Source organism: Onychostoma macrolepis, chromosome 07 (assembly GCF_012432095.1).
Source record: "Onychostoma macrolepis isolate SWU-2019 chromosome 07, ASM1243209v1, whole genome shotgun sequence".
NCBI classification, from domain to species: domain Eukaryota; kingdom Metazoa; phylum Chordata; class Actinopteri; order Cypriniformes; family Cyprinidae; genus Onychostoma; species Onychostoma macrolepis.
Window position 1 is genome coordinate 39269142 of NC_081161.1, and position 27949 is coordinate 39297090.

Here is a 27949-nt window from a genome sequence, read left to right on the forward strand (position 1 = left end):
AAGAAATGTTTTCAATTCTAAATGATTTTCTTGAAAATGATACTCGTTTTCATTAGGCGTCGTATTAAAAGTTCTACATTTTGGAAAATCATGAAGAAATGTTTTCAATTCTGAATGATTTTCTTGAAAATGATACTCGTTTTCATTAGGCGTCGTATTAAAAGTTCTACATTTTTGGAAAATCATGAAGAAATGTTTTCAATTCTGAATGATTTTCTTGAAAATGATGCTCGTTTTAATTAGGCGTCGTATTAAAAGTTCTGCATTTTGGAAAATCACGGAGAAAGCGATGTATACTGTACAAAATGTTTTTAATAGTTTTCACAAAATACATTTAGAAAGCTTTTAAATAAAGTTAAATCGAAATATCTGCAAGACAGGGTAGACCTTTCGTTTTCCAAAGCATTGCTCTGACACAAAAACCATTACAAGTGTTCATGTTTCAGGTACACAACAAAAACGCAGAATTCAAGAGATGTTTTTAAAACCACAAATGGTTGTCGATCATAAATAAAGGACTGCGTGATTAAGCCGCAGCCATATATAGTCGAAGCCAGTGTACTAGAATGTAAAACAACTTTTTTCTTTTACAAAATGTATAGCAACACAAGACTAACGATAAAAAAGAGAAGATTAAGATTGTTGTGTAATAGATGAAATACAAAGGCTTTGGTCTGTTTTTACAATCAACAATGGTTAAAGTCTGATATGTACTTGTAAACAACTGCCAAACACTTACGTTTTTTTTTTTTTTTAAACTCTGTCAAGCATTTTTAATCATAATTATCGGAATTAAATATTTCTAGTCTCACAAAATTATTTGACCGTAGGACACTATAATACAACTATACCTAATAGACAACTTGTACCTGACCTAAAGAAATGTTTTTTTCCTTTTTTAACGATGCATGAAAATCTGTATAAAACATTTATAGATTTTTCTCGGGGGCAATAAAAGTGAGAATATATTTATGTTCCGCGATAATTCCGGGAGGAAATTTCTAGGGAGAACAAATACTTACAATTGGACAGTAGCAAAATGGATGAATGTTATTTCGATGGCAAAGTCTACCGTATCATAACTTCCGGTTCCTCTGACGTCACAATTATAAATGATCAAGCACAAACGGCCTCAGAATCAGTCTACCAAACTCCAAACCCTCATACATAATTATAAAGTACTCAGTAATTTACATAATGGCTGTTGCTCCTTTTGTAGATACAATAGTGTTATTAATTGAAGCCGTTGTGGGTTGATTTTTAGCCGGTAACTCTCCCAGAGTGAAAACATCTACGAATAGGCATTTCCTGTTGGTATGTTTCTGCTTCGCTGCTTTGATATGGGCCTGAAGTCTGATCCGTAATCCTGATATTAGAAAACAGTCACAATATATCGTGCTCCGCCATGTCAAATGGATGCGAGACCAACATATTTTTGGCTGTTGAATTGTCTTTACTTGTAAATGCCAATGTACAAATACGACAAAAAATGGAGATCATGGATGTTGCAGAGGTTTGTTGTTTTTGTTCCGTTAAGTCTCTCTAGCGTCCGCTTTTCCTCTTAAAGGTAGTGCCGCAAAGTTTCCAGACCGTGACAAGAGTCCACATGCTTCCTCGTCCTGGTATTTGTTTGTGTGTGTCTGTGTGTTTGTGGAAATACTGCTGCAGAGGTCCAGGCTCTCTCTTAGTCTCTGTGTGGAAGTCAAAGGGCGAAGTAACTCTTTTCTTTACTGTAATCTTGACCAGTACTGAGACATGTCTGGCTCAGTTCCGGGAACTTGGACAGGGACAGACACTCCAGGGGAGATGAGTCCTATGAATAGAGATTGAATATAGGTCAAAAACATGTTTGTTTGCAAACTTTAAGCTTTGATGTTATGTATGAACCTGGATTGAGAAGTTGGTGTTGTCCGTTAAGTGTTATCATATGTTTATGCTCTTTAACAAACAGGTTTGTGATGTGATGATTAAAGAAGTATTGAGCTTAAAATTAAACATTGAAAGAAAAAAAAAAAAAAAATCCAAGTAAAATTGTTTTAACCCTTTAAAGATAAAGGTTCTTTATTGGCATTGATGGTTCTATGTCAAATATACAAGATCCATGGAATCTTTCCATTACACTGTAAAAAGTGATAAGTTGACTTAACTTAAAAAAATTGAGGAAACCCGTTGCCTTATAGTAAATAATAATTAAAAAAATAAGTTAAGTGAATTGTCAAGTTCACTTAACTTTTTTTTTTAATTATATCTAATTAATAATTTTAAGGCAACGGGTTAAAAAGTAATTTTAAAATTATGTTTCACTGAAAGGGACTTTGGAGGATCCAAAAATGTTCTTTTCTTGCATTTATTTTTAAGAGTGAAGGAACAATAATGGTGCATAAAATGGGTGAGAAACAAAGAAACACAATTTTAGATACACAAAACCATGCATTTAAAATTAAATAGAATTTTAGGGCAATGCACACAAAATGTGAACAATAAATTGGTAAAAGAGCATATGCATATACGCTACCGTTCAAAAGTTTAAGAAGATTTTAAAAGATTTTTTTATGTTTTTAAAGGTCTCTTATGCTCACTAAGGCTACATTTATTTGACAGTAAAAATAGTAATATTGCGAAACATTTATGTAAATTAAAATGAGTTTTCTATTTTTAAATATTTTAACATGTAATTTATTCCTGTGACGCAGAGCTGAATTTTCAGCATCATTACTTCAGTGTCACATGATCTTTCAGAAATCATTCTAATATGCTGATTTGCTGCTCAGAAAACATTTTTCTTTTTTGGAAACATTTGTTTTCAGAATTCTTTGAGTAGAAAGCTCAAAAGAACAGCGTTTATTTGAAATAACAACATTTTCTGTAACATTATAACTGTCTTTACTGTCACTCTTGGTCAATTTAATGCATCCTTCGCTGTTCATTTCTTGCAAATCAAAAATCTTTCTAACCCCAAACCTCTGAACGGTAGTATAAATGTGCCAGCTGATCACGCACAATGAACATATTCTGCCTACCTGTTGAGGTGGTACCAGAAGTTGCCATTGTTTGGCTGTTCATGTGTGCCTGCATATGAGGGGGTGTGTATGTGTCGTAGCTTCGCCCATTCACGGACGGACTGGTGGGCAGCATGCAGGAATAGGAAGATGTCTGGCTTGGCTATAAAAAACAAGAATATATGTATATAAATATAGAGCTTTTTAGTATCTATATCACAGAGGAGTTTGAGTTAACTGATGGAATGGGAGACACTTGAGGAAGCATCACACACAGCACATTAATCGAGTTATCAAGGGTAGAGGAGGAAACGAGTGTTTGTGACGCTACTCACTTGCATAGGCAGGTTGTTAGACATTGTGAAGCTGGGCATCGGAGGCAAGCCCGTGTACGAGTTGGTCAGAGCTGTGTCTGGTCGGCCTAGCATTGACCCTGTTGTGAAGGACACTGGTAAAGACAAAAAAATCACATGGTTTATACATTTTATATACAAGTAAATATAGCATAGTAAAAATGTCATCCTTTATTTATGGAAGATTTAGATTATAATAGTTGGAGTGAAACGAATCTACCAAAATGTAAAGCCTCTGCACACCAAATTTAATGCAACTAAATGATTGTTCTGTAATAATAGTTTGGATACTTTGAATGAATTGTTCTACATCCAACATTTGTTTTATAATAACTCTGTATCCAAAGGATGAAGTTTTGTGTACTCTGGCAAATTCTGGAAAAACTGGTTGATATCAAGTGATTTTTAAACTAATATTTTATATAAACTTTATTTCAATTGCCAAATTTTTAGATATGTGAATAATTGACTCAAGTATTCAGCATTTGCAAACAAATTATTATTACCATATAATATATTTATATTTTGTATACATACAAAATATTTAATATATGTAACAATAAATAATATAATAAATAATAATAGTATAAATTAATATAATAAATAAAATTTATTATATTATATTACATTTTCAGAAGGAAATAAATCTAACAAAAGGTAAAGCATCTGCACACCAAATTTGATGCAACTAAATGGCACAAATATATATATATATTCTTTTTTGCATCAAAGCTATTTTCATTATCCTTTAATAAAAGTTTGGATAATTTCAATTAATTGTTCTACATCTGACATCTGTTGTGCAATATTTATGTAAAAGAGATTTCAAATCTTATATACGTTTGCATCAAAAATCTGGACTTTGGCGTGAAGACATTATTGCATGTCTTATATGTTTAGGTTGTGTTGTGTCATTTACCAGGAGTGGTGGGTTGTGGCATTGCCTGGTAGACGCTTGTGTTGAAACTGCTGCTGATGGGAATGTGACCGGAAGAGTTGCTGGCTTGTCGTCGCTGGTTCCTCAGCTTCTCTTCCCTCCTCCATTTCGCTCTTCTGTTTGAGAACCATACCTGCAACCCAGAGAAGATCAGCAAATGTAAACAATAGCAACAGTGAACATGCAGTAGATGCCGTGGTTTTAAAGTTGCACTAATCTTCTCACCTGTATTCTAGCTTCCGGAAGGTCGATTTTTGCTGCAAGTCTTTCTCTTGCGAAAACATCTGGATAGTGGGTTCTTTCAAACTCTAAAAACCGATGGAAAAGCGTGTTATTCTGTGTACCTCAGCTGGGTATGGCAGACATTTGTTGTTAATGCTTACATTTGATGCTCACCTTTTTCCAGGGCTTCGATCTGCTCCTGCGTGAACGACGTTCTGTTTCTCTGCAGTTTTCTTTTCAGTTGCAGGCGCATTTGAGTCTCATCTGAATCCTCACCGTTTGAGCTAATGGAGTTAGTGTTCTCACCACCGTTGTCCTGTTGCTGGCAACCATCTGCAAAAAAAAAGATGAAAGAAATGTAGAATTGTAGATCACACAGACCATATTTTCATAACCTTGTTGCATCAGTGTTATTTTAGAACTATTTAGATGCTATTATAGTATTTAGTAATATTTCCTTTTAATGTTTTCTTTTTAATTTTAGCTTTAGTAAATTTTGTTATGCGCTTTGGTAATACTTTACAGTAGGGTTCCATTAGTTGACGCCAGTTAATGCATTGACTAACATTAACTAACAATGAGCAATACAACGTTTGTTAATAAAAAATAAAGCTATTCTTTGTTAGTTCATGTTAGTTCAAGGCCATTAAATAGTATTAACAGATACAACTTTTGATTTTAATAATATATTACTGTAGTAAATGCTGAAATTAACATTAACTAAGAATAATAAATGTGTTTGAAGTATTTTTCTCCATTAGTTCATGTTAAATAATATGCAATTCATTAATGTTTACAAATGGAACCTTATTGTAAAGTGTAAAGTTTTCTATATAGCTTTTTATTTATTTCAACTTTAGTTACAGCACATTAGTTTTAGTACTTCAACTTAAGCATATCTATTTCAGTTAGTTACCAAGGCAATTTCTAAGTAGTTTTTTAAGTTTAAGATTTTTATTTAGCTTCGATTCAATGGCCAAAAAAGGTTTTTTTTTTTTTTTTTTAAGTTTGTTTTAGTTGCATGACTGAGTTGCACGAATAATTGACAAAGTATAAAAAAAAAAAAACAATAAATGAAATGTAATCAAATGTTTTATTTTGTTATTTTATAATATAATTTGTATTTGTTGTGAATACGCCTCTAGATTGAGGGCAGGAATTGTCAGCATCATCTGCATAGTTCCGTAACAAAGTGCCAAAAGAAACACATTGAATCATCCTCAAGCTCCCTTGGATGTTTTCATACGCAGCACATATAATGTATAGGCATTCTTAGTGCTATTCACCGTATGGGTGTCCAGGGACCTATTGAGGTGACCACCAACACTTGAATAGAGAGCTGCTTTTCTCTATGACACAATACCACCAGAAGAATGAGGGAAACCATTAAACTGTGCAGACAGAGATGGGCTGCCAGGCCTTTTTCGTCAGACTCAAATTCTCCCGAGGGCACAATTGGAAAGGAACAACAAAAAGAGAGGCGTGCAGTGCTCAGCATTGTATAACACAAGGATCTAGTCAACAGAGCTTTCAGTTCAGTATGTTAACCTCTACACACCACTGTCATTAATCAAAGAACCCCAGGCCGGGCCTGTTAAACGCCAGTTAGGATTTATACGTTCAACAGGAGATGACCATTGAAAGACCTTTGCTTGCTTTAGGATGGGATAGAGAAGTCTCTCCAATCAGAACAAGTCCATTCCAGGCTCTTTCACCTGCAGTGACTAGCTGGTTAACATAGAAGCTTGTTTCCGCTACGGGATATAAACATTTAAAAGACAATCGCAACTTTTTATCTCACAATGCTAACCTCTATTTCAGAATTTGTGAGATATAAAGTCGCAATTGCAAGTTATAAGTCCATTTGTCAGCTCACAATTTCTGACTGTATAACACACAACTGGAAGTTTATATCAAACATTTCTGACTTTAGAACTCACAGTTGCGTTTATATCTTGCAATCCAGTCAAAAAAAAGTATGAGATATAAACTTAGAAATTAATAGTTAACATACAATGAAAAAAACAAAACAAATTGCTCACCCTCGTCATTCCAAACCAATGTTATTTTTGTATCATTGACATATTATTAATAGTTTTTATCAATATTTTGAATCAGTTTTTATTTTTAGATTTTCTGTTTTAATTTTTTTTTTTTTTTAAAGTTTTAGTAATTTTGTTGTTTTGTTTTTTAGTAGGTTTTGTTCGTTTGCATTTCAGTTACCTTTTATTTCAAGTCACGAAATTGTTTAAAATGTATTTATATATATTTATTTATTTATTTATTTAATTTAATTTAATTTAATTTAATTTAATTTAATTTAATTTAATTTAATTTAATTTAATTTAATTTAATTTAATTTAATTTAATTTAATTTAATTTAATTTTTTATTTTATTTTATTTTATTTATTTTTATTTTTTTGGATTGTTGTTGTTCAGAGCTGGAGTCATTAAGCTCCAAAAAAATAAAAATAGATTATAAAAGCACAATAACAATTGTCCTTACAGTATTACTAGTGCACTACATTCAAAGTCTTTTGAACCTGTATGATAGGTCTTTAAAAGTCTCATTTGGAATGACGTAAGGGTGAGTAATTTAACTTTAGGGGTGAATTATTTGCATTTAGTAAATGATCATTTGCATTTTTCTTGTTAAATATTAATGTTCTCGGATAGTGTTTGCGATGCTGTGAACATCCACACGCAGGATTCGGATTCATCAACCTGTTTAGAAACTAACTATTCATCAGCTAAACTTTTTTTCATTGTCTTCTCTAACCAAAAGCCTGTACATGTTCTCTCTCTCCCTCAAAAAAAAAGCAACCTCTAATGAGCAATTACAGAGAGACAGAGCTGTGCCTGTCACAAATTCTTGCATGTGACAGAAACATCTTTTGTCCTGGGACGCGCAGTGCTTTTCTCTCACTCCCCATGGGGCGTAAATGATGTGGAGGGCAGTGGCAGGGGGAGGGGGCAGGTGGTAGCGCATGGACACCTCCGCCGAAATCTCTGTTCCTAGTCACGCAGATCCAAGAGCCAGACAGAAGCCGTATTGAAATGAGCGATTAATTAGCACTAACTCCTCAATTAATGAGTGGCTTTTTCCCATCTAAGTTTGTCAAAGGCACGCTATTCTACATTTTGTAGATTAATCTAATGTGTCTCCAGATGTATTGGCATATAGACCTAATGACTGCAAAAGTTTTTTTAATATTTGCCATATTTTAAACATTTTTTCAGAAAAAATAAATTAATATGAATTCATAATAAAACACAGTATCACTTTACAATAAGGTTCCATGTTAGTAAATGCATTAACAATGAGCAGCACATTTCTTACAGTATTTATTTATTTAATTTTTTACATAAGAAATACAACTGTTTGCTGTTAGTTCATGTCAGCTCAGGTCCATTTAGTAGTATTAAAACATACAACCTTTGATTTTAATAATGTATGAGTAAATGTTGAAATTAACATTAAATAAGATTACTAAGTGTCTTATTTTATAGAAGTATCTTCATTGTTAGTTCATGTTAAATAATGGAGTTAACTACTGTTAAATGAAACCTTGTTGTAAAGTGTTACTTAAAATACTATTATGCTAAATTAATAATAATGTATACTGTATACATTATTATATACTATATATACTGTAGATATACTCAATAGTTTAATATATATTATTAAACTATTAGTAGTAATAGTGTAATATATTCTATTTTTCATTTTTAATTTGTAATAATAGTCAAATATACATATTATAATTAATTATTTTGAATATTACCATATCAGTTCAGTATAAATATTATAGTCGAATATCAGGGGATAGTAAAATAATAATCATTGATGATGATGATGTTGTTGTTGTTGTTGTTATTAAAACCATTTAGAATATTAAAATATATATTAATAATCATTAATTTTATTTATTTTGTTTACATTTTTATTATTATTTTTTTGTTTGTTTGTTTTCTTTTTGCTGTAGTTGTTTTGTTGTTGCTGTGCCTTTTGTTGTTTATATGTTGTTATTCTGTATGGTTATTATTATTATTAATAAAAAATATTTAAACATTTAAAATATTAAAATAAAATTAATATATTTTTTATGCATTTGCTTTGTTGTTGCTGTTCCTTTTTGTTGTTTACGTGTTAATGTTATTCCAATTTAGACTTCTGACAGTGATGCTCTTATTGCTTTTAGACCGTCTCACCTTGATTTGGTTGTCCTGGCACGGACGTACCAGGGTACCATCCCGGGCGTGTCCCCCACGTGCCGGTCTGCCCGTTGAGCATTCTCAGCTTGTCGTACATGCCATCTGCACCCATCTGTTGCTTTTCGCTAGCCAGGTTGCGTAGGACTCGATTTATCGACGACACCTGAAAGGTATAAAGCAAACTGTCAGTCAAGTGCTTGTTTCAGCCTTAAAATTGCATTTTATTTCACTATAGCTCTCTCCATGAATGTTATTTGTATTTATAATCCTGCATATTCTTGCAAGATTCTTACTAGATTGCAAGCACAAGTTTTTTAGTGACATGAGAAGTGTACAATGACGTTTGCACAATCAAATGATGCTAATGAAGCATTATTTGCACTTACGCTTGGTATGTTATCGTTGGTGCACACCCCCTCAGACAGCAGCCTGTCCCGAATTTCCCAGGCAAAGATTGAGGGACACTCCCTCTTGTACTGCGCTATTTTGCTGACTACTTCAGGCGTCGCTACCCTCGGTTTGCTGCCTCCGATGGCTCGTGGTCGGATGGAGCCAGTCTCATAATATCTCCCCAAAATCTTGCTCACACACCCATTGGACACCTGAATGGACAGCAATATACACAATTCACATACATTATTTAAGACTAAATTGAAATAATGTAATGTACTTCAAACGGTTATACGCTTACGTTCTTATTGTCCAGTTGGACTTTTGCATCATCATGGGTCTATGAACACAGAAAATATGCCTTAAAATTGCTAGGATGGTTTCATTACGTTTCGGGTCACACTTTACGTTAGTGTTTGTTTGTCTGCTGCGCAATACAAATGGATAGCACATGCTTTGAATACATAATCTTTGTATTGTTGCGATCCATTTGATTTAGCTGCACTATTTGATTGTACGTGACCATGATTTTGACTCGTAACTAAGTATTATTATTCCACTAGCACCTATGAAGTTTGTAGATGTACAAATGGGCTTCGCGGTCACCTGCAAAATCCTGGAGATGTCGCAGGGTCGCGCTCCGCTGTGAGCGAGTTCGACGATCTTCTGTCTGGTGGAGTCCGGTAACGGTCTGCCGTTCACAAACACCCCGCCGAGCTGGTTGACGCCACTGTGACCTGTGGCACATGGAGACATAACAAATTGGCTCGTCTTCCCCTCGAAAACATTCCCTCAATAGGTGTCCCATTGTCCTGAATAAAGCTCCACTTCTTGGAGCTTTTCTTTGATCAGCGTTACTGACAAACCGAGTCAGTATAATATAATATAACATGTCAGTGTAATCAATAACAGTGAAATAACAACTAAATAATTGCACATTAAATACATTTTGTTGCTTACACAAGTAAGTGTGACAAACAAAGAAAACGTGCATAATAAAGAGCCTCTAAATTTAAAATATCTGAAATATATAATGGCAAAAGGAAAAATGTGCATTTGTTAAGCTATCTGATCTAACCTTTAAAAATTCACTGGTGATTCAGTCATGTGATATATTTTGTGTGACCAACCAAGGAAAATTGATCATTATTTTTTCAATTAATAATCACCTTTATCTGACCATCATTAATAATCCAAACCAAGTTTTGCATTTGTTAAACCAACAGTTTTGAAAGCTGTTACACAAGTCATTGTGCCCTGTAAATCAACATTTGAATGTCATGCACTTGGCTGGAATCAATCAACGCACACAATCGACTGATGAAATGACCTGAGTCTGAGCATCTCCATTCAAGTGAACTGAAATTTTCATAATCAAATTGTCCTCAAGAGAACAGCTTTCTGCAAGACTGTGCACCAGTGTTTGGAAACTCTCGCTCACACCAGACTAACAAATCCCTAATAAATAAGCACCCATCGGCATTCAAGTACAACAGTCAGTCTGAAAGAGACCAAGCATACGGCAGCAATGTGTAAAGTAACTAGATATTAAAGCAAAGCAGGACCCGCAAAGCTCAGAAGAATATGAAAAGCGCATACCAGTTCGGTGTATTTTTGATGCGACGTGAAAGTCCAATGAAAAGTCAATTCAAAGCGAGCAAAAAAAAAAACTGAGGCGAATCCCTACGAAAAGCCTCCCCGGAGTGTGTGTGTGCTCTAGCTCTCTGCTCCTCTCTCGTCTGACTGCAGGAGCCCGAGCTCCTAAGCAATAAATAAGCTCCAAATATAGAAGAAGAAGAAGAAGAGGGGGGAAAATATGATGAGACTCTCTGACATTTGTCTTTAGAATAAAGCTAGCTGCACGTCAAGTTTGAGCTTAATTTCTGGAAATAGGCGGAGGTCGCCTCGGATCATGCATGGAAGGCTCATTGAAAAGATCAGCTGAAGTACTTGTGGCAGGACTGTCACTTTATATGACACTGCTCTGCTTTTGAAAAACGCATCGTCACGACAAATAGTAGCATGATAAAACGACCCTTTCTGTCTGCATTTGGATATCAGACAAAATTGGATTCTGCTCTTGTTGCCTTCAAGGGAGGCTTCGTTTTATTTCTAGCTATAGGGGCAATGCACGGGCACGAGGACAGAGGCGTGCGTGTTCCTAAACATATTAAAACTGACAAAGCTTTTTTTTTTTCAGTCCGTCGTACTGTGTGTAACAAAACCCACATCTGCTGCAGTCCTGTTGTGGGAAATGCACCATTGAAAAGAGCCTCTAAATTTGAAATATCTTCAATTTACAGTGGAAAATGTGCAGTTCTGAGCCTTTAAAATTCATTTCGTGATTCAGTCATGTCATGAATAATACCACATCCAACTGGACTAATTTTAATGAATCTTATTTTCTTAAGCTATGATATTGCACAACAAACGTGTGGTAATCTGTCCAAATCCAGTGGAATAATCCACTGTCATCCTCTCACTCTTCAATAATTCCTGGATTAGTTGGATTTAATAGACTCTTGAACGTAAGAAGGCATGCGTGTTTATCAAATGAATCCATTTGATTGATGTCACCATCACAGAGAAACATGACCCGGTCTGTCATTTCACAGTTCAAAGGTTAAGTCTTAATAATCATATAATTCCCCATGGTGTAGGACTGTAGATCTGGCCTGGTGGCAGTCATAATGAGACTTGTATTTTATTGCTCCCCTACTAATAGGGAAACATATGTTGTGAATTTAGAACATCAATCCTACATATCCAGAGCAAATTGGAGATTTAAAACAAACATTTTTGGTGCATGCATTTAAATGTGATATGTATTTTTACATTTAATTACATATATTTTAAACTATCCTGCCATGCACATTCCTCACTGTATCTTTCTATACGTACATTTTATTATTCATTACTTGTGTTCTGTTTTATATTTCCATATGACTGACCAATGTATAATTACATAATCACAAAGAAATAATTCCAGCAGCATTTATCATATGTCAGACCTCTGATCTCACCGCAAGAGACAAATGCATAAACTAAGTGATGCTCTGCCGTTTACAGAATAACATAACTCTCTTTTCCCCCCTCGAGCAAGCACGGACAATCCTGAAATCAAATCCTGGAATCATCAAACTATTTAATGTGTCCCGTTTCGTGCATTAGCTGTTTCGGCACTGTCAAGTCCTCTGTGGAAGTTGGCAACTATTTTCTGCATTAATCCAGCCAGAGCTGCATTTATTTGTTATCAACTCAAGCAGAAATAAACATCTCCTCCCCCATCAGCATTTCATTTATTTATGCTTGACATATATGTAAAATGCAGTTTGCATCCGTATAGCTTTTCTTGTAAATATCAACACGAATAAAAAAAAAAATTGTGTAGGGAAAATATCATTCGGATTTTAACGCCTCACAATTTTACCATAATTCAAACGTTCGCATGATTTGTCAAATATTTAATTTCCCGTCAGAAATGCAATGCAATTCGAATTTAATAGTAAATGAAAATAAAACAGTCAGCCATTGAAAAGAAAAGAATTGAAAACAGCCATCTATCATTATTAATAGGAAAATACACATGAGTGGCTTAATAAGAATTGCACTTACTGTTTTGCATCATGGACGCCACTCCTGATTCCCACGTGGGTTGGTTATGGTATTCTATTTATGACAAAGAACATAAATAGGGTTAGTTGTGAAATCCAGATTTTTTTTATTATTATTATTATTATTGCAGATTTGCAACAATTGCAGCGTTGCATATACGGCCGATGCATCTCTACGCATAAAGGTGTATCAAATGATGTATTTGGTAATAATCCTTTCTAGGGGAATTTCAGCGTTAAAAACTTGCCTGGTAACAGAGTTGACTGTCCGATTAAAACAATTTAGCCCTTCATTTGCGTCTGACTATTTAGATCATTCCTAGGATAGAGCAAAAGAGTAATATTAGTGCGAATGACTTGTATTCAGTCCTGTTTTAAATGCATATAAAGCCTATTTTATTTATTTTTAATATTTGTACTTTATACGTAGCCTTTTGCACCTGTCATTTGTTTATTTTTGGCACATAAAATAAAAAAACTTAACCTGCGCTATTAAATATAAAAGTATAGAATAGAGAATAAGAATAGTTTTCGCGTCTCAATTTCTTGGTGGTCTGTAAAAAAAAAATATGTCTCTCTTTAGATCTTCCCGTCAAAAGTGTACAGTGACACACGCTGTCTACTTCGCATCAGTGCTCTGAAAAGTGAGAACTGGAGGGGGTGAGAGGATCCTAACAAAGCCTGCTGGAGCTCAACAATGCGCCTCTTTTACCTTCTATACCCAAACCCAGCCAGCACAACTCGGCCTCTGCAACTAGCAACACAACCTCCCACCAAACGCACCAATACTTGCCCGAATACAAAGAGGCGAGGGCACCCTGCCCCCCAGACGACCATCCACACACACACACACACACACACAACATCCACTGTCACTTTCCTGACGGCCATGACCCCGGTGCCCGGACCCCAATGCGTGTCTCTGTTTGTGCGGTTTGGGGAAATAGAAAAGTAATTTCGCGTTATAAATATCTGGAGGTGTTTGTGTAACGGGTGTGGGTTGTTAGGGGTTGTAAAAGGATGCAACAGCCCAGTAGGGTGCTCAATTGGAAAAAAACAATTGCAATAAAGGATCTATTCAGTGACATTGCTAAAAAGGGGCCCAGGGAAGGAAAGTCTTTCGTTTCATTTTCTCTCCCGACGCTGAAATAACAAAACCGGTGTGTCCGTTTCCATTCGCTCTTTTCCCAAGACTGAAGAACTAGTGCCTGATAAAATGTTCATTTAACATGTAAAACTAAAAGTTTTATCAACTTTAACTCATCAGTACATTTAAATAACTTTAATAAGCATTCTTTTACATTTAAATCAAGTGTTCTAAAGTTGTTGTTGTTTTCGTGCAACATTTTGTTGATTTGTTTCTCCAAATTGTATTTACATTAACTCTTACATTTTCTTAATTTACCACGAAATATAAACATTTTACTACTTACATATGCAATTTAAATTCAATTTTTTTTGCACAATTTTCTAATTTTAAATTAATTTATTTTAAAATACATATTTTTTTATATATACATAAGGCCTATGTATTTAAATACATAATGTCGAGAGGTCGCCTGTTATTCATGAAACAAGTAATTAGGACAAATGTGCCTTCATCAATGTTGATATTGTCGTTTAAAAAATAAATTAATAAATAAAATGAATATGATAGCACTCAATTAAAAAAAAAAAAAAAAAAAGTTGCGTGAAATAGTAACAACCCGCAAGTAAATTCAAAACACCTTTAAAACCTAATGTGCCGATTAAATCTCTTAAACACTCTTAATCACAGTAAAATGTTAATTGTTTTGCGCTCTTTTAATACGCACTCGCTGTACGTGCATTGAGACTCTGCGTGTTCCCGTTAATGATTTATCTAACGTCGTATACAGGCTGTTGTTGTTGTTTATGGGGTTAACTAGAATCTCATCTGCATTTCTTTCGTTTGTGTAATCCTTAACTACAATTGCTTTAATTAAACATGCTTATTCAGGAAACAGTGTTCTCCATAAACATCATTCACATGCAGACATGCATCTGGATGTGTACAAAAGCGCAGTGGGAAGTTTTGAAGGATCTGACATTAACATGCCCTAATCATCTTATACTGCCATCGATGGGGAAATCTTTTGTTATTTGGAGCTACATTTATTTAGTCAATGTTTATGAGGACTTGTGCGTCCTAATGCCATAGAAAAACGAAGAACATTTAGTAGAATAAGCAGGCCTGATGAATATATGCTGGATGCTATGAACGAGCCCGCTATTATGGTTAGGTTATAGAATTTTAAGTCAATAAAATTTTGTGATTTACTAAATAATTTTATTTAGTTAATTTCATTCGGGCAATATATCGATGTTTATTTTCAGGCTACATATTTAACATAGAAGTGAAAAGCTTTAGTCTTGACAAGTGCATTTGTCCAATAACGCTGAACTGTATTATCTGGACTAAAAATAGTAAACTCTATATATTAATAGGATATTCTTCAAATGCAAGGAATAATAAACAAGCAGGTCCTCGTGAGATTCAGGCAAATCTTTAAGAAGGCACTCGACTGATGAATCAAACTGACACCTTTCCTCAACGGGTCATTGCATTCCCGTGCTCCGCAAAAAAAACACTGTTCGGGCCTAATGTGACTTCTAACACTTTCCTCTCATAGATACACATTTACTATCCACAAACAGCAGTGGCTTCTCTCTAAAAAGTAGATAGAAAAAAAAAATACAGCAGAATCTGAGAGCGCAGCTTTATTTAGTTAGCCTATTTAATTTTTGAGTTAGCATATCGACTATTAATAAGGCGAGCACGTTTTTATTTTATTACTCTGCAACACCACTAATAGTAATCCTAATATCAATAATAAGTAATAAACATGTGGTGGATCACTTCAATAAAATTCTGGATGCCACACTGACAACTAACTTTTAGTTTTAACACGCGCACTCACCTTTTTGAGGCATTCTGCTCCACCGCCTGAGCCCTTCCGAGCGAACTGGTGAAACTGGGAAATAAACAATTGGTCTCCAATAGTAATTTCTTCTCAGAATATATGTTTTTCCAGCGTTCCTCTATCTAGAAGGAAATTCCCTGCGAAGGAGACACAGATTGACAGTGAGCGGAGATGTCAGGACTGCTCAGGGACTGAGAGTGTGTGTGTGCTCGCATGTGAAGTGAGTGAGTGAGTGAGTGAGAGAGAGTGAGAAAGTGAAGGCACACGCAGTGAGAGAGAGAGAGCGAGAGAGAGAGAGACAGAGTTGAACACACCTATGCTGATTGGTGATAGTACTGATGTATTTAGTCTGTCTGTTCCCGCTTGCAGCGCTTTGCCGGGCCATTAGAGAAGCACTGACCCTCTGCCATCACAGAACAAAAAACAGGCCACTTTTGAACCAACTAATCAGTCCGCGCATGCAAATGCTGAGCGCCCCCTCTCAAACTCACTCAATATTGCTTTATGCAATGGTGCTGGATTGCTTCAGTCTGTTTCTGTGAGATGCACTGCTTAAATCTCACCACTGGGCTTGAGCTCACTCAGGAAAAAAATAAATAAATAACTTTTAGTGTTTTATAGTGTTTCTCTCTTTAATCGTATGTGTTTTCTCATTACAATTTGCCCTCAAAAGTGTGAATATAACTCAGGTCACGTTTTACAGTACGCTAGTGTATTTACATAGCAGCTATTGAATAATGCAAATTATATCTGAATTATATATATTTTTAAAAACTTTATTGCTGTTATTGTTACTATACTTTGTAAAAAAATATAATAATAATAATAATAATAATAATAATAAATAAAGATTTTTCGAAGTTATAAAAAATAAAAGACCGAATACTGGAGTAGGTTTTAGTTTTTTCTAAATTTTAGCGTTTAATTCAATGTGTTACTTATACTTGCCGTTTCTTTGTAATTGTTTGTGAATTTACTAGCAGTTTCTGACACAATTTTTTTTTAGGCTACTTTATTAATTGAACATGTAATGTGTGTAAAATAGACACTATTGTAAAATGTTACAGCAATTCTCCCACAAGAATCTGCGTTTTTACTAATTATTCCTGAGTGATTGTTTGCTGCTTGAGGCTTTTAGGTCCTGTGAGATCTGGCCCTCCATGACACTGATACAAGAAAGCAACCTGTTGACAGCTGTGAATTCAAAAGGAGAACCTGTTTGCTCTGTGCATTAAGTGCACTTGCAAATGGTCCCTGGTGCAACTGGCTAAAACAAACGCAAACACTCTCCACGTGCTTTTGTTGACACTCACGCGCTTTTGCACCGTATCTGCGCGTGGAGGTTAGCTCCGTGTCCACGTGGCCGGATCCCCCTAATTTCACCGTTCACTAATTTTACAGCTTGTTCCTAGGAGTGGCAAATAGTGAAGACCTCTGTCTAGTAGTAGGCTACCTTCTGTTTGCAACAGTGGTGGTGTGTGATTTTAAAGCGCAAATAAAATAACATCACGAGGAAGTGACGGGTCCCTGAGGTAAATTAGCTCAAGCAGGATAGTGCATATTACGTTTTGATTTTTGCTAATGTATCAGCTTTTGTTGATAAACCACCACGTTGAAGTCTATCTACAAAAAATTCTGTAACTCGGTGTTTTCTAAACTGGGCAAATTGATGTCAAGTAGGTGCATTAATTTATTATGGTCTATCTATCTATCTATCTATCTATCTATCTATCTATCTATCTATCTATCTATCTGTCTGTCTGTCTGTCTGTCTGTGTGTCTATCTATCTGAGCACTACGAGGCCCGTCTCGCATGTTCACTTATTCGGTTGTACAGTCGTACCTCGAGTCTCGGTTGTACAAGAGCCGGTTTGTACATGAGCGCAAAACGAGGGGATTAAAAAAAGACACGGTAATCATTGCATTCACTTTCCCCGACGTATGCAAAAAGTCGAAGCTCATCAATGAACTATCTGGGGAAGTGAATGAGAGCCCCTGAGAAGCATCGCGTCCCTGACTGTCCCTGACACTGCCGAGTGCCGAGGAGTAAAAGAAGCCTAATAAACAGCTCTGTCCCTTTTCAGGCCCTGCAGAGTTTCTGTCTTACTCCTTCAAATGTGTCCGCAATTAGCTCTTCTAATCTGTGTTTTGGTTTTTGCCTCTGATTATTCAATAATCCGCTTTAAAATATAAATTTTTGAATGTACTGGTTTTTTTTTTCTAAAACCTAAATTCTAAAGTTGCAAAGACACTGCACTGCATACTAACCGTGTATTATTGTTCCAAATGGTCGACAGAAAGAATGCCCTAAGCTTTGTAATTGTGCCCTAGCTGTTGATTCCTCCTTTAGATAACTTGTAAATCCTCTCCGTGTTAATGAGGTGTATTTAGGATGTGGTCTAATTCAGGGGGCATCACCCTTCAGGCCATACAACCCCAGCACATCACACGGACCCTGCAGATAGCAATTTTACACGCAAAGCAATTAGCCCAATTGGGATTAGCAACTGCTAATACGAAATCGTGAAAAGTAATCCCTAATCTCGTGGCTGTTTCGCTCTTGGGCAAAGTGGTCACTGTGTCTTCTGGAAACTTTTTAGAAAAGGAGAACGAGGGGAGGGAATGGGCCTGACGTCATTCTTCAGGAGAACAAGAACAAAAGAGTGAATCAATAAAAAGAAAATGATATAAATCAATATACAGGCTAAAGTTCTGCGGCCAAAGAAGTTTACTTACCACCCATTTCCGTTTTTTTACTTCATCTTTTTCATGTAATACTTATTTAAATGATTTATTTTATTATTTCATTTTCTAAGTTTTGACAATAATTTGTTTAACATTAAAAAGACTTGTTTAACATTACATTATAATAGAAAACACCCAACATAACATCATTATTTTAATTATTATTATTATTATCATTAAGAATGTTTAAACAAATTAGTAATTTTAATTGCTTTGAGAAAATGGATAACATTTTTACATTTCTTCTTTCACTTAGGCTAGTTAATCACATTCATTTGCCTTTCAGTGAAAGCAAAAGTCAAAGCAAAAAAATTCTTTAGAGCGGAATATATTTTTAATCTAATAATAATAAAAAAAATGTTTTAATTAAAAATACATGTTGAGGTGATGTAATTTGTGTACTGTAGCTGTCTGTACCTGCAGTAATGAATTGACGTAGCCTAATTCATTAAATTTAATGGAAAAGTAGCTCACTAAAATAACCATTCCAAATGCAGATTTCTGTCTAACTTTGTCTAAATTTGACAGAAAGGTAATTAATTAATTAAATATCTTATGGCTACTTGTTGTGGGATAAGAGAGGATAAATATTAAGATTATTATTATTATAGAGCTAAACAAACATTATAGTCCTGTCCAAATCCGTCAATCTAAATATTTTGTGAATACATGAATGCATATCATTTGTATCTTTTAGTTGGTTTGTGAAATATTATCATCCTGGTTTGCTTTTCAAATAAGACATTCATAGTGAAATCGCAATCATAGATTAAAATTTTAGACGCAAACAAACGTATTTTCCTCATGAAGACAGACCGTGAATTTCCTTTTTTTTTTTTTTTTTGAGGACGGAGGGGGAAAAAAATCATGCAGTATTTGATCTTAACTTACCGGGATATTTCAGAATTTTCCTGATTTTCAATATCCTGCTGTTTCAAGCCCTTGCGATTGAATAAATTAAAACGATCTCATGAGTCCAGATTGTGTGTCAAGTTTGAATCCCTTTCGGAGTGGAAATGTCAGTGAGAATGAAAAAAACGGTGTAACCCTCACTCACTGTAAACTTTCTCTTAATATCAGCCTCAGCTCGCCACCGATTGGTCAGATGAGGCGCAACGTCACGCTGGAAAATAGTTCTCATACAGCCATGCATGCAACACATCATGGGGAACTCCATGCGCTCACATTAGCCTCGATTTTCAAGACCTGGCATGATTATTGCCCTACATTTCCTGTGAAGAATTAGGAGTGTTATGCTTCTGTTTTAAATGATGTGTTCCCTAAATTAGACGTACTTCTGGGCTTTTCTTTGATAACAAATGTGAAGCGATTGTAATATATTTGAATGTAACCTAAAATATAATACTATAATGATAATGAAGAATATGAATAAAATATATTTCAAATGCACTAACCAATTTATTGATTTAAAAAAGAAAGAAAATAATTAAAATATATATTTTTTTCATTTTAATTTTTCTTTTTAAATTTTGAGATCACCACTTTTTTTTCCATGTGCACAACAAGGTTTATTGAAAATAATTAGCTTTGATATACTACAATAATTTCAGAAATACATGTTTTGACAATTTTGAATACCCAATATCAATATTTGGGGTGGAATCCAGCCTGTTTTTATAAAAACCTTAAATTGTTAAACGTTATTTTTCCAGTGTCTTCTTTTTGATCCCAGGTTGCTATCCGTCTGTTAAGCAAATATTGGCCAAGGCGTCACGGAGATCTTATTTACCCTACTCGTTCAGGTGGAAAATCAAATGGTTAACCGGTACAACAGCACGTTTAGTGAAAGTGTTTGTTTCCACATAGCTGGTTATGTGAGGTTTTCTTTAGTGTCCATTCACTTTACGACCATTTCTGGACTAATTTGTCCTGAATGGAGAGCTGTTGCGCATTTAACTATATTTATGCAGTTAAAAGACAGAAGCTCAGCGCCTGTTAAAATATTGAATAAAGGTGAAGAAACGTTGTATTTACTTCATATGACGTGTCTGCAGATGTCACTGTCCATAGTGCGTTTCGGCTGTGTGTCTCTCAGGAAATGAATGGGTTGTGTTGGTTCTTTAGGACGTATGGAGCAGGTATGGGGCGCACGAGCATCATTCAGACCTTTGTTTGACGTAACCACAATTAAGGACCACAGAAACCGTGCAACGCTGCAGGGTTCTCCAGGTGATCGCTGGAAACCGCACGGCTTATCATGCGGTCAATAAAAGAAGACGCTGCGCAGCGGCCGGGCCAGGTGCCTCCGTTCCCTGTTCCACGACGCCCCGCTCTCAAGAACCCGACCAGGCGTGAAGGAAAATCTGTTCAGCCGGCCTCGCAGCATCCTCTCTCTCTCTACACACACACACATACACATATCACACTTATAAACAATGACACGTTTTTATAAGGTAGTTTTATAGTTTCAATAATCAGTTTGAAATGTGCAGACAAGATGTTTGTGATTACTTTAACATTTAATATTTTTGTTTGCATTATTTTTTATTCTATTTTCCTATGTAGAATAGACATGATTTATTTTTCCTGCATTACTGATAAATGTAAGTGTAAATGAGTCCAAGATAAATATATATATTATCTAGTTTGCGACATTTGTGCCTATAGTTCTTGAAAATGCAGCTAATTTATATTGGTTCTTACGTTCTTACTGTTTTCTAAAAAAAAAATAATAATAATGACACTGAAAATTGCTAATCAAGTAAAAAGTAATACTTTCCTTACACTCTTTAAAATATTTATAGTGTAAACTTTTGAAATAAAATCATTTCAAGAAAATTTTTAAGCATATTTTAAGGCATTTTATATCGAGGTATTATGAATTAGAAGTTTTTTGTTTGTTTCACCCTCAAATATTAGTATAATTATGGATTTCATTTTGATTGATTATCATTTTAAAGAATACGTTCTGCTTTTTCAGGTCTCAACCAAAAGAAGGTATGTGCACTTTTCAATGCCTTTTGGAATAACTTCTCTAAATGACCGACCTTAACTCGCAACTATCCACGCAGAAGAAGCACGTGAGCATGTCATGGATCTTCTGTTTACTGCTGCTTTAGCTTGGAGACAGTAAAACAGGTTCAGGATTGACAGGGTTTATAGATATCAGACTGTTTTGAGTTATGCATTGTCGTCGTGTTTCAATGTAGCCTACAAAGCTCAGTTTTTTTTCTCTTGGGTCTTCTTGAAAACAAAAGTACGTTAACAATTCCCTATAAGCACTCATGCTATTTCTTACTTTTCTCCACCCATAATGAGATTTTACTTAAAGAGATTAAGATTGTATTTAATTGCTATATGAGTACATAGGGGGTCTCTTCAAATCTCTACCTTCAGGTCCTTGTCGTCCCAGTTTTCTCTAGGATGCTGATGGCTTTGTGATGTGTATTACGTGTATTTCGGTTTTTCAGCAATATGTGTGAATCTCTCCCCCTCTTTAATTTAAGCAGTCCACCCCGCGGCCCCGGACAGAGACATTAGCAGAATTCCCTCAGGCTGATCGCAATCAATTTGTCCGGCGCAGACAGCAAAGCCCTGGATGTTAGAAACTCACTTTACCTCAATGTGACAAGCCTGTGTATACGACCCACAATCTGAAAGCACAGCCAGAATAAAGATTTAGCGGCAAGCCCAAAGCTCATAACAATCCTCTATATGGCATGCATGGAAACTAATGATAAACATGCAATAGTTAGCCTATTTTTAATTTACAGATTTATTGTACAATTGTATTTGGAGGCGTTTACAAATCTATAAATTTAATTATTTTAAAATTTCAAACTATTTGGCATCTGCAACACATGATCCAATAGTTTTTTTTTCTGGTTCCAAGATGATTCCTAGTGGATGAAGTCAGATTATACACACAGGTGTCATAGCTGGTGGACTAATATGGACAGAAAACGTTTTCTCTTATAATTTAGACAACGTCTTCCATTCTTTAAAATGAAACGCCAATTGATGGAATACATTTGTTTGTTGCATTTCAAAAGCAGCGCAGAATTGACCCCTGAAATGCTATCGACTGTAGACTCAGGAGGAAATGATTGACACCTGCCAGCGACGCTGCGCCAGTGATTGATCGTGATGCGCGGTGCTGGCAGCAATAACACGGTAAATGGAGAGGAGAGACTCAGTGTCCGTGGCAAACCGTGAGCCGACAGGGCGAAATGGGAGCTAACGAGGCTGTCAGATGCTCTGACAGCACAAATAAAAGCTCGACACTCCCCACGATTTAATAACGTTTAGTGGAAGCGTATTGCTCAGTTCAAAATAAACACCGAATTAATTATGAGGGGTCAATTTCTGCGTTAAGTCCTGAGGTAAAAAACCTAGGAAATAATATCATGTCTATCTATCTATCTATCTATCTATCTATCTATCTATCTATCTATCTATCTATAGCAAGAACTATAACTATATATATCTTCTGCCTGGCCCAGGTGTGACTTCCCTCTCTGCATCTTGCTATAACAGGAAACTTGGTTGCTGTGACAATGAGCTGGTCAAAGTCATTCACAAATTACATCTATTTTTACCCCCCAGCCCACATTTAGAGCTGATATGGCTTTTACGCTGAGTGGTGCTTAACAAATGATGTTACCATGCCAGATTAGAGTTAAACAAAAGAACACTTAACTGTGCAGTGTTGACCTAAGGGATAGATGGAAATATGTATGTGGCTAATCAAGTGTTTGGAATTGAACAAGAACACAATAAGGCATGTTTGTTATATGAGGGAAAATGGATACGCGTGGTTTGGCTTCAAAAATATCCCCACAAATGTACAGATGTCAAAAAAGAAATTTGAAGCAGTTCTCAATATCAGAATGGTTAAAAATTTGCCTCAAAAATGGTAGCCTATCATTATCTTAGTGTTAAAATCACAAGGCTAAATGTACTTTCGGAGTCAAAATTGCTGAAATTGAATAGAAATGCTAGGTAAATGTGGGGAAAACCCTTTTAGGATCACTCTCAGTGGTAAAGACATTGAAGCGACTGTATGTAGCTGTATGTATTTTTGTGACTTTAGAGCCCCCTACAGTTAAGTAATTAAATATTCCCTGTCGTAAATATACCATTGTCGTAATTACAGTGGATCGCTATACGTGCATTGCTGCCGTAAAGCAATCGGCCTTTTTTCGCGGAATTTCGTACCCGCTCAGCGAACAGTAGGCTGTATAAACAGACATTTGGCGGAAGTGTTGGAAAGAAACAGAAGATATTTACGATATTAAAAGTCAACCATCAGAATAATTTTGAACCTTTAATTCAAAGAAAACGTGTATACAGTTGCTTTTTCCAACTCTAAAATAAAAAGGGCTTTATGTAGACTAGTAACTTTATTGTAAAACAGTATAAGTCTTTGATAAGTTCCCCTTGAGACATCTAACTAAACGTGTGTGTTTGTTTGTTTACTGTTGCATTTAAATGTTTTTAGCACACATATCACTCCCAGCTGTGTTTATGTTTGTGGCCTAATGCCCTGTAGTCTTACTTGACACAAAACTGAGACGTTAATGGCGAAGACGAGCTGTAGAGTGCTTCACCAGGGACTCTCAATAATAAACTATTAATGAAACGTGGCAGTGTAAAGGCCTCACGAGCGTGCACATTTATAACGTGCCACGTGCCCAAACAGGGTCATTAAGGCGCGCGACACAGCATACTCTTGCTTGGGGCAAAAGCATGGGCAGAACTAAGGAGCACCTGGCGTGAGGAACTCAACGCAAATCCAAGTGATAGGTTTAAATGGATCCTGTGTTGCTAACCCTTTCCGTGTTCGACAACTCACACTAAATCAGGCAATAACAACAGCAAACCATCTGGAAAATAGACTCGGGAGAAACCCCACTCATCCCATCTTACATCTGCCTGACGCATTCTATCATGCGGTGTGTATTTTTAAGATAATCAAACTGATTGCTGGGTGCGAATTCCATCCTTGAATAGGCCTACGAGTGATGTAAAGGGGGGAAAATAGGCCTCTTTTGCCTTTGTGTTTCTCATTTTAATGGGAATGCGAAGCATCAATGAATCATGATGCAGAATATGTAGATTCTGAAATGCTTTTCTGCTTAAATATGACGTTGTGGTGTTGTTTTGGCCTCAATTTGCAGACCGGGGCAGATCCAGACCTGTGAAGTCTGTTCGGGAAACTGTCTCATTCTGAGAATCTCATTTCAGTGAAAGTGTGCACTGCTTCTACTGCAGTAAATGGGTCTGGATATCAACATTTGTAAGGCAATGTCACATGCATTTTCTAGTTCAACATTTAGCTTTGACTGTATTGGGATAAAACATTTAAAAAATATTTACTATACGAAATTATATTAACAGAGTAACAAAAAGTAACCAAAAGTATCTTGTTTTAACATTAATAATTAAAAATGCTTCTTATATATTAAAAAAATGTTTCTTGAGCACCAAATCAGTATATTAGAATGTTTTCTGAAGGATCATGTGACCCTGAAGATTGGAGTAATGATGCTGAAAATTCAGCTTTGCATCCACATGAAGAAATGACATGTCAAAGAATATAAAAAATATGTAACAGTTCATTTCAATTGTAAGAATATATCACAATATTACAGTTTTACTTTACTTGCAACCTTGGTTAGCAGAAAAGTCTTCTTTCGACATTAAAAAAATGACTCCAAACTTTTAAATGGTTGTATGGCATTCAAGAATGTTACATTTTGAGACACTTGATGACACCTTTTGGTTTTTTCACCACTGTTTTTTAAGACAATAATTATTCCCACTCATTTGCTTTCGAAGATGCATTTAATGCATGTTCACAAATCTGATCACCTGATCAACGCGATCAGCTAACGTTATTTTGAAACTCACTAGGACAACAGTGCAATGCAGGCAATGAAGTCCTTCTTGACCTGTCATTGTACCATCTGGTCTTTGCATGAATCACTGTTGTAATTAAAGGCCGCAGAGCATAAAGGCCAATAATGGAGAATTACACTCCCTCAACCCCAAGCAGATGCACCGGGTTCCGTCCGCAGATAGAAAGACAGGAGGTTTAGGGGGGCATAAGTAAAGTTTGTAGTGGGTTAATCCCCCAGTCTTGAGAACCTGAGCACATTTGCCGTATCAAGTGGGAGGCTGGGGTGTACGGTGTCTGTCATGACTGCCCTAATAGTTCTCTGACATCTATTGATTCAGGGACAGCTGTAAGGCTCCGTCGCAGAAGCCAGCGGCAGTCACAATACATTAGTTTGATGGCATAACTCAGCCTCCACAGGTCCATATACTGACCCAAATAATGGTACTTGTGCTTCTTAATGTCTTAACTAAACAGAAAGGTGAAATGTCAAGTGCACTTTTTGATTTTGTAGACTTCTACAGTCCTATGAATATTTTAGTTTTTAATTAGTCAAAATATAAATGAAATGCCATCGTAACTCCTTATAAAACACAAGCAGGTGTGCAAGAATAAATAGAAGCAAATAATCTAACAAAAATAGATGAATCCCACACACTGCTATAGCATACAAATCTTATTATAATACAACATTTCGATCATGCAACCTTCATCATGCAATGTTTTCGAACAGAAAGTCAAATTTAAAATACAAAGCAGCCAATGAGAACAGCATTACAATTATTGATAGCCAATGATGTAGCAGAACAAAAAAGTATGGTCTATGATCTGTTTATCTTTTACTGGAAGTATGCTTGTATTTTGGGTAATTGTACTTGATTGTTGATCCATTGAAGTAGGTTTTTTTGTCTTGGTACATCACCATTGGCTATTATTGATTGTAATGATGTTCTCATTGGCTGCTTTGTATTTCTTGTTTGAAAACAGTGCCTGATGAAGGTCACATTACTGATGTACTAAAATAAGATTTTCAAGCTATAGTAGTGTGGGATACATATATTTTTGTCTAAATTCAATTGACATAAATGTAATGCACATAAATGCATTAATGATGGCATTAAGTATCTCTGTCAAAAGAATCTCCTCCACACTCCATTTGAACTGCAGTAACTGTTCTCTGTTATGGCTCCATTAATAACAGTGCAATATTTGAATGTTTGATTATTTAAATTGTATTCCTCAGGTGTGAATTCCACCTTTTTTCCCAGAGGTCAATTATAACAATTCACAACATTAGGTTTCTGTATTTATGGCCCTGTAAGGTGTGACAGGACAGTTTATTTAAGTATGAAATCTGCATGTTGTTTTTTTTTTTGTTTGTTTATATATATATATATATATATATATAAAACAGATATAATGTAAACCATAGGCCTGTTTGAAAGGCAGCAAGCAAGAATGAAAGGCTAACAGAGAGTTAACTTGTGGTCCAATAGCAATTCTCTTGTTTGATTTGTTGTTGTTGGATGATTAATCTCTCAGGACTCTTAGGGTGACTAAAGCACAATGTGGGTGTAAAGTTGCCCTGAAGCAGTGAGCTGACAGTGAATTTTTTTCAGCTTAGTGAGGCTTCATTAGGCTGCATGTGAAGAGGAGAATAACATGTTTTCAGTTTCGTATAAGCTTTTTATTTTGTCTTATATATTGCATTGTGAAAGTAATAAACATCCTTACGGATTTATATTATAGCTAAAATAAAAACTTTCAGATGGCATGCAATTCAAATTTCAGATTGTTATGAGTAAAGTATGTGTACAGATCAACTATAAAATGAAAAATAAAATAAAAATGAAGACAGCATTTTAAGTGCAATACCACATACACAAATCTCATAAAACATACAAACAAAACCTGAGGCTCTTTTGAGTTTTGTGCAGTGAAGTGAGGAATCTGAGCCCATTAGTCTTGTTGGTGCTGTGTAAGTGCGCCCTCTGGTGGTTTCTGGATCAAATAATTTTATATTTTGTGGTTCATCTGATTTTAGGTAAATAAAGAGCAGAAGTAGTACATATGGACATCTGTTTTATGGATAGCTGATGGAAAAAGGACTGAAAAAGACAGCATGTTAATAAACTGTGCCTAGTTTTCTTTTGGATTTAATACCATTATGTAATTTTTACATACTTTGAAACATAAAAATGCCTATACGAAACACTTCTAATAGCATACTGCATATAATCTCCACAGAAAAGTGCAGGTGCAACTCATGTTTCTATAAAGCCAGCTGAGTGTATCCATTATAGCTGCATGTTTTCTAAATAATGTACAAGCATGTTTGTGATTTTGCTTGCACATCATTTATGAAACAACCTTTGCATGCACTGGGCCAGGTCAAAGGTCACTTAGCTCCTGCAGACAGTGCTGCATGTAGTATGTGTTTATGACATGGTTACTTTGTAATTCTGCAGTGAAATTATGCTTGAATTATTGATAGATTTACAAGAACATACACATAGTGTGTATTACAGCGCAGTTTATCATTTATGAAACAACCTTTGCATGCACTGGGCCAGGTCAAAGGTCACTTAGCTCCTGCAGACAGTGCTGCATGTAGTATCTGTTTATGACATCGTTACTTTGTAATTCTGCAGTGAAATTATGCTTGAATTATT

The 27949-nt window shown here is 35.4% G+C and overlaps 1 protein-coding gene across 4 annotated transcripts; it reads right to left on the reverse strand.

Moving 5' to 3' along the window:
- Window positions 1-302: 302 nt before the first annotated feature.
- pax6b (paired box 6b) lies at window positions 303-19434 on the reverse strand. Of its 4 annotated transcripts, none has more exons than XM_058783525.1 (13): window positions 19310-19434; window positions 15671-15810; window positions 12733-12786; window positions 9724-9854; window positions 9419-9457; window positions 9114-9329; window positions 8725-8890; window positions 4686-4844; window positions 4515-4597; window positions 4272-4422; window positions 3335-3447; window positions 3021-3162; window positions 303-1813 (listed from the first exon to the last, which is right to left on the reverse strand). In XM_058783525.1, the coding sequence occupies exons 2-13, from the start codon at window positions 15681-15683 to the stop codon at window positions 1728-1730; spliced, it is 1353 nt and encodes a 450-aa protein (XP_058639508.1). In that variant the 5' UTR covers window positions 15684-15810; window positions 19310-19434; the 3' UTR covers window positions 303-1727. The 4 variants fall into 4 exon arrangements, with proteins under 4 accessions (XP_058639508.1, XP_058639509.1, XP_058639511.1 ...); XM_058783526.1 differs by lacking the exon at window positions 19310-19434 and adding an exon at window positions 15988-16129; XM_058783528.1 differs by lacking the exon at window positions 19310-19434 and adding an exon at window positions 12980-13050 and having other exon boundaries at window positions 15671-15891.
- Between the last annotated feature and the right edge of the window lie 8515 nt (window positions 19435-27949).